The sequence below is a fragment of the Myotis lucifugus genome, unplaced genomic scaffold (genome assembly GCF_000147115.1).
Source record: "Myotis lucifugus unplaced genomic scaffold, Myoluc2.0 scaffold_687, whole genome shotgun sequence".
Classification (NCBI taxonomy): domain Eukaryota; kingdom Metazoa; phylum Chordata; class Mammalia; order Chiroptera; family Vespertilionidae; genus Myotis; species Myotis lucifugus.
Window position 1 is genome coordinate 307,538 of NW_005871735.1, and position 1,569 is coordinate 309,106.

The following is a 1,569-nucleotide window of genomic DNA, read 5'->3' on the forward strand; positions in this document are numbered from 1 at the left end:
GACTGAGGGGACAACTGGGAATCCCCAGCGTGCTGGGGGCCTGGGCCGGTCACCCCCAGGCTGGCTCCTCCGCCAGCGGGACAGAGAGCGAGCTCGCAGCAGGAATTGGGGCGCACCGGGTGGGGGCACGAAGGGCGCGACGGAAGCAGGAAGTGAGGGGCAGAAACGGTGAAGCCGGGGAGGGGCTCCGCCAGCCCCTGAGGCCAGGCGATGGCGGCTCACACCCACCGGCCGGCCGGACCCGCCCCGGCAGCCCGCGCCCTGCTCGCCCGCCCCCGGGAGCCCGGCGCGCGGAGGGAGGCTTCACTTCCACGCCCCCCGCTCCCCAGCTGCTGCCCGTCACCGAGGGACCTCCGGGGCGGCCCTCCCCCGCACTCCGCCGAGGCCGGGGAGGTGGGGCAGATTGGTTCTCCGCAGCCCCCCCCCTCCCCCCTCCCCCCTCCCCCGCCCTCCTCTTTCCCAGCTATAGAACCAGCTTCAGTTTCCCCTCGCAAACCCTCAGGCCCTGACCCCTCTACAAACAAGCCTTACCTTAGAGCAGTGGTTCTCGACCTTCCTAATGCCGCGACCCTTTAATACAGTTCCTCATGTTGTGGTGACCCCCAACCATAAAATTATTTTCGTTGCTACTTCATAACTGTAATTTTGCTACTGTTATGAATCGTAATGTAAATATCTGATATGCAGGATGTACTTTCATTGTCACAAATTGAACATAATTAAAGCATAGTGATTAATCACAAAAACAATATAATTATATATGTGTTTTCCGATGGTCTTAGGCGACCCCTGTGAAAGGGTCATTGGACCCCCAAAGGGGTCGCGACCCACAGGTTCCCTGCCTTCCTTTTGGAATTGAAACTGATTTCAGCCTGGGCTTCTCAGGATTTAGGGGGCAAATTCAGGACCTGACTTCACAGGGCCCTGGTCCCTCCCCATTTTTGTACTTATTTGCTATTTGGAGGTTCAGAATAAGGGACGGACACGCCTTTAATAACCTTTGACGTTTTCCCATCGCCAAGGCTGACTCTACATGATGTCTCGGCTTCCCATCTCACCCCCCTTCTAGTGCACCCCACAGAGACACAGAACTGCAGGTTTCAAAGAGGAAAAAAGCACATTTGTTGTTGCTGGTAGGAGGGTTCTTCACCTGACCCAACACCTGGTGTAGATGGGAAGTTTGGGGCAATAGAAAAGGCAGTAGATGTGGGTGCATCTGTACAATATAGAAGAATCTGATATACTTTGTATAAAAGCCACATGTCCTCATTTGTGTCCTCTTGCTGGCTGGCTGGGCTGGGGGCACTGGGGGACAGAAGCTGGGGTGGGGGGCCAGGACACAGGGATGCCCGTGGTCCCCATCTGCTGGCTGTCCCCTTGTGGGGTCACTTTGGATCCTTGGTGGGGGCATAGCAGAGCTCCAGTGGTCGGGACACTTTCCAGAATTTCTCATTCACCAGCTCCAGGGTCAGAGAGCCATTTAGTGTCTGCAGAAGGGGTGGAGGAAGAGGCAGGGAAGAGAATTATGAAGTTGGAGAAGAGCAGTAAAGGAAATGAATGAGAGTGACC

General features: G+C 56.3%; 1 protein-coding gene across 1 annotated transcript in view; it reads right to left on the reverse strand.

Moving 5' to 3' along the window:
- Positions 1-1,098: 1,098 nt before the first annotated feature.
- Positions 1,099-1,569, reverse strand: part of RING1 (ring finger protein 1) — a 3,002-nt gene continuing 2,531 nt past the window's right edge. Inside the window, exon 5 of the mRNA XM_014447604.2 lies at positions 1,099-1,487. Coding sequence (XP_014303090.2) covers positions 1,386-1,487 — 102 coding nt within the window. The 3' untranslated portion in view covers positions 1,099-1,385. The remainder of the gene's footprint in view (positions 1,488-1,569) is intronic.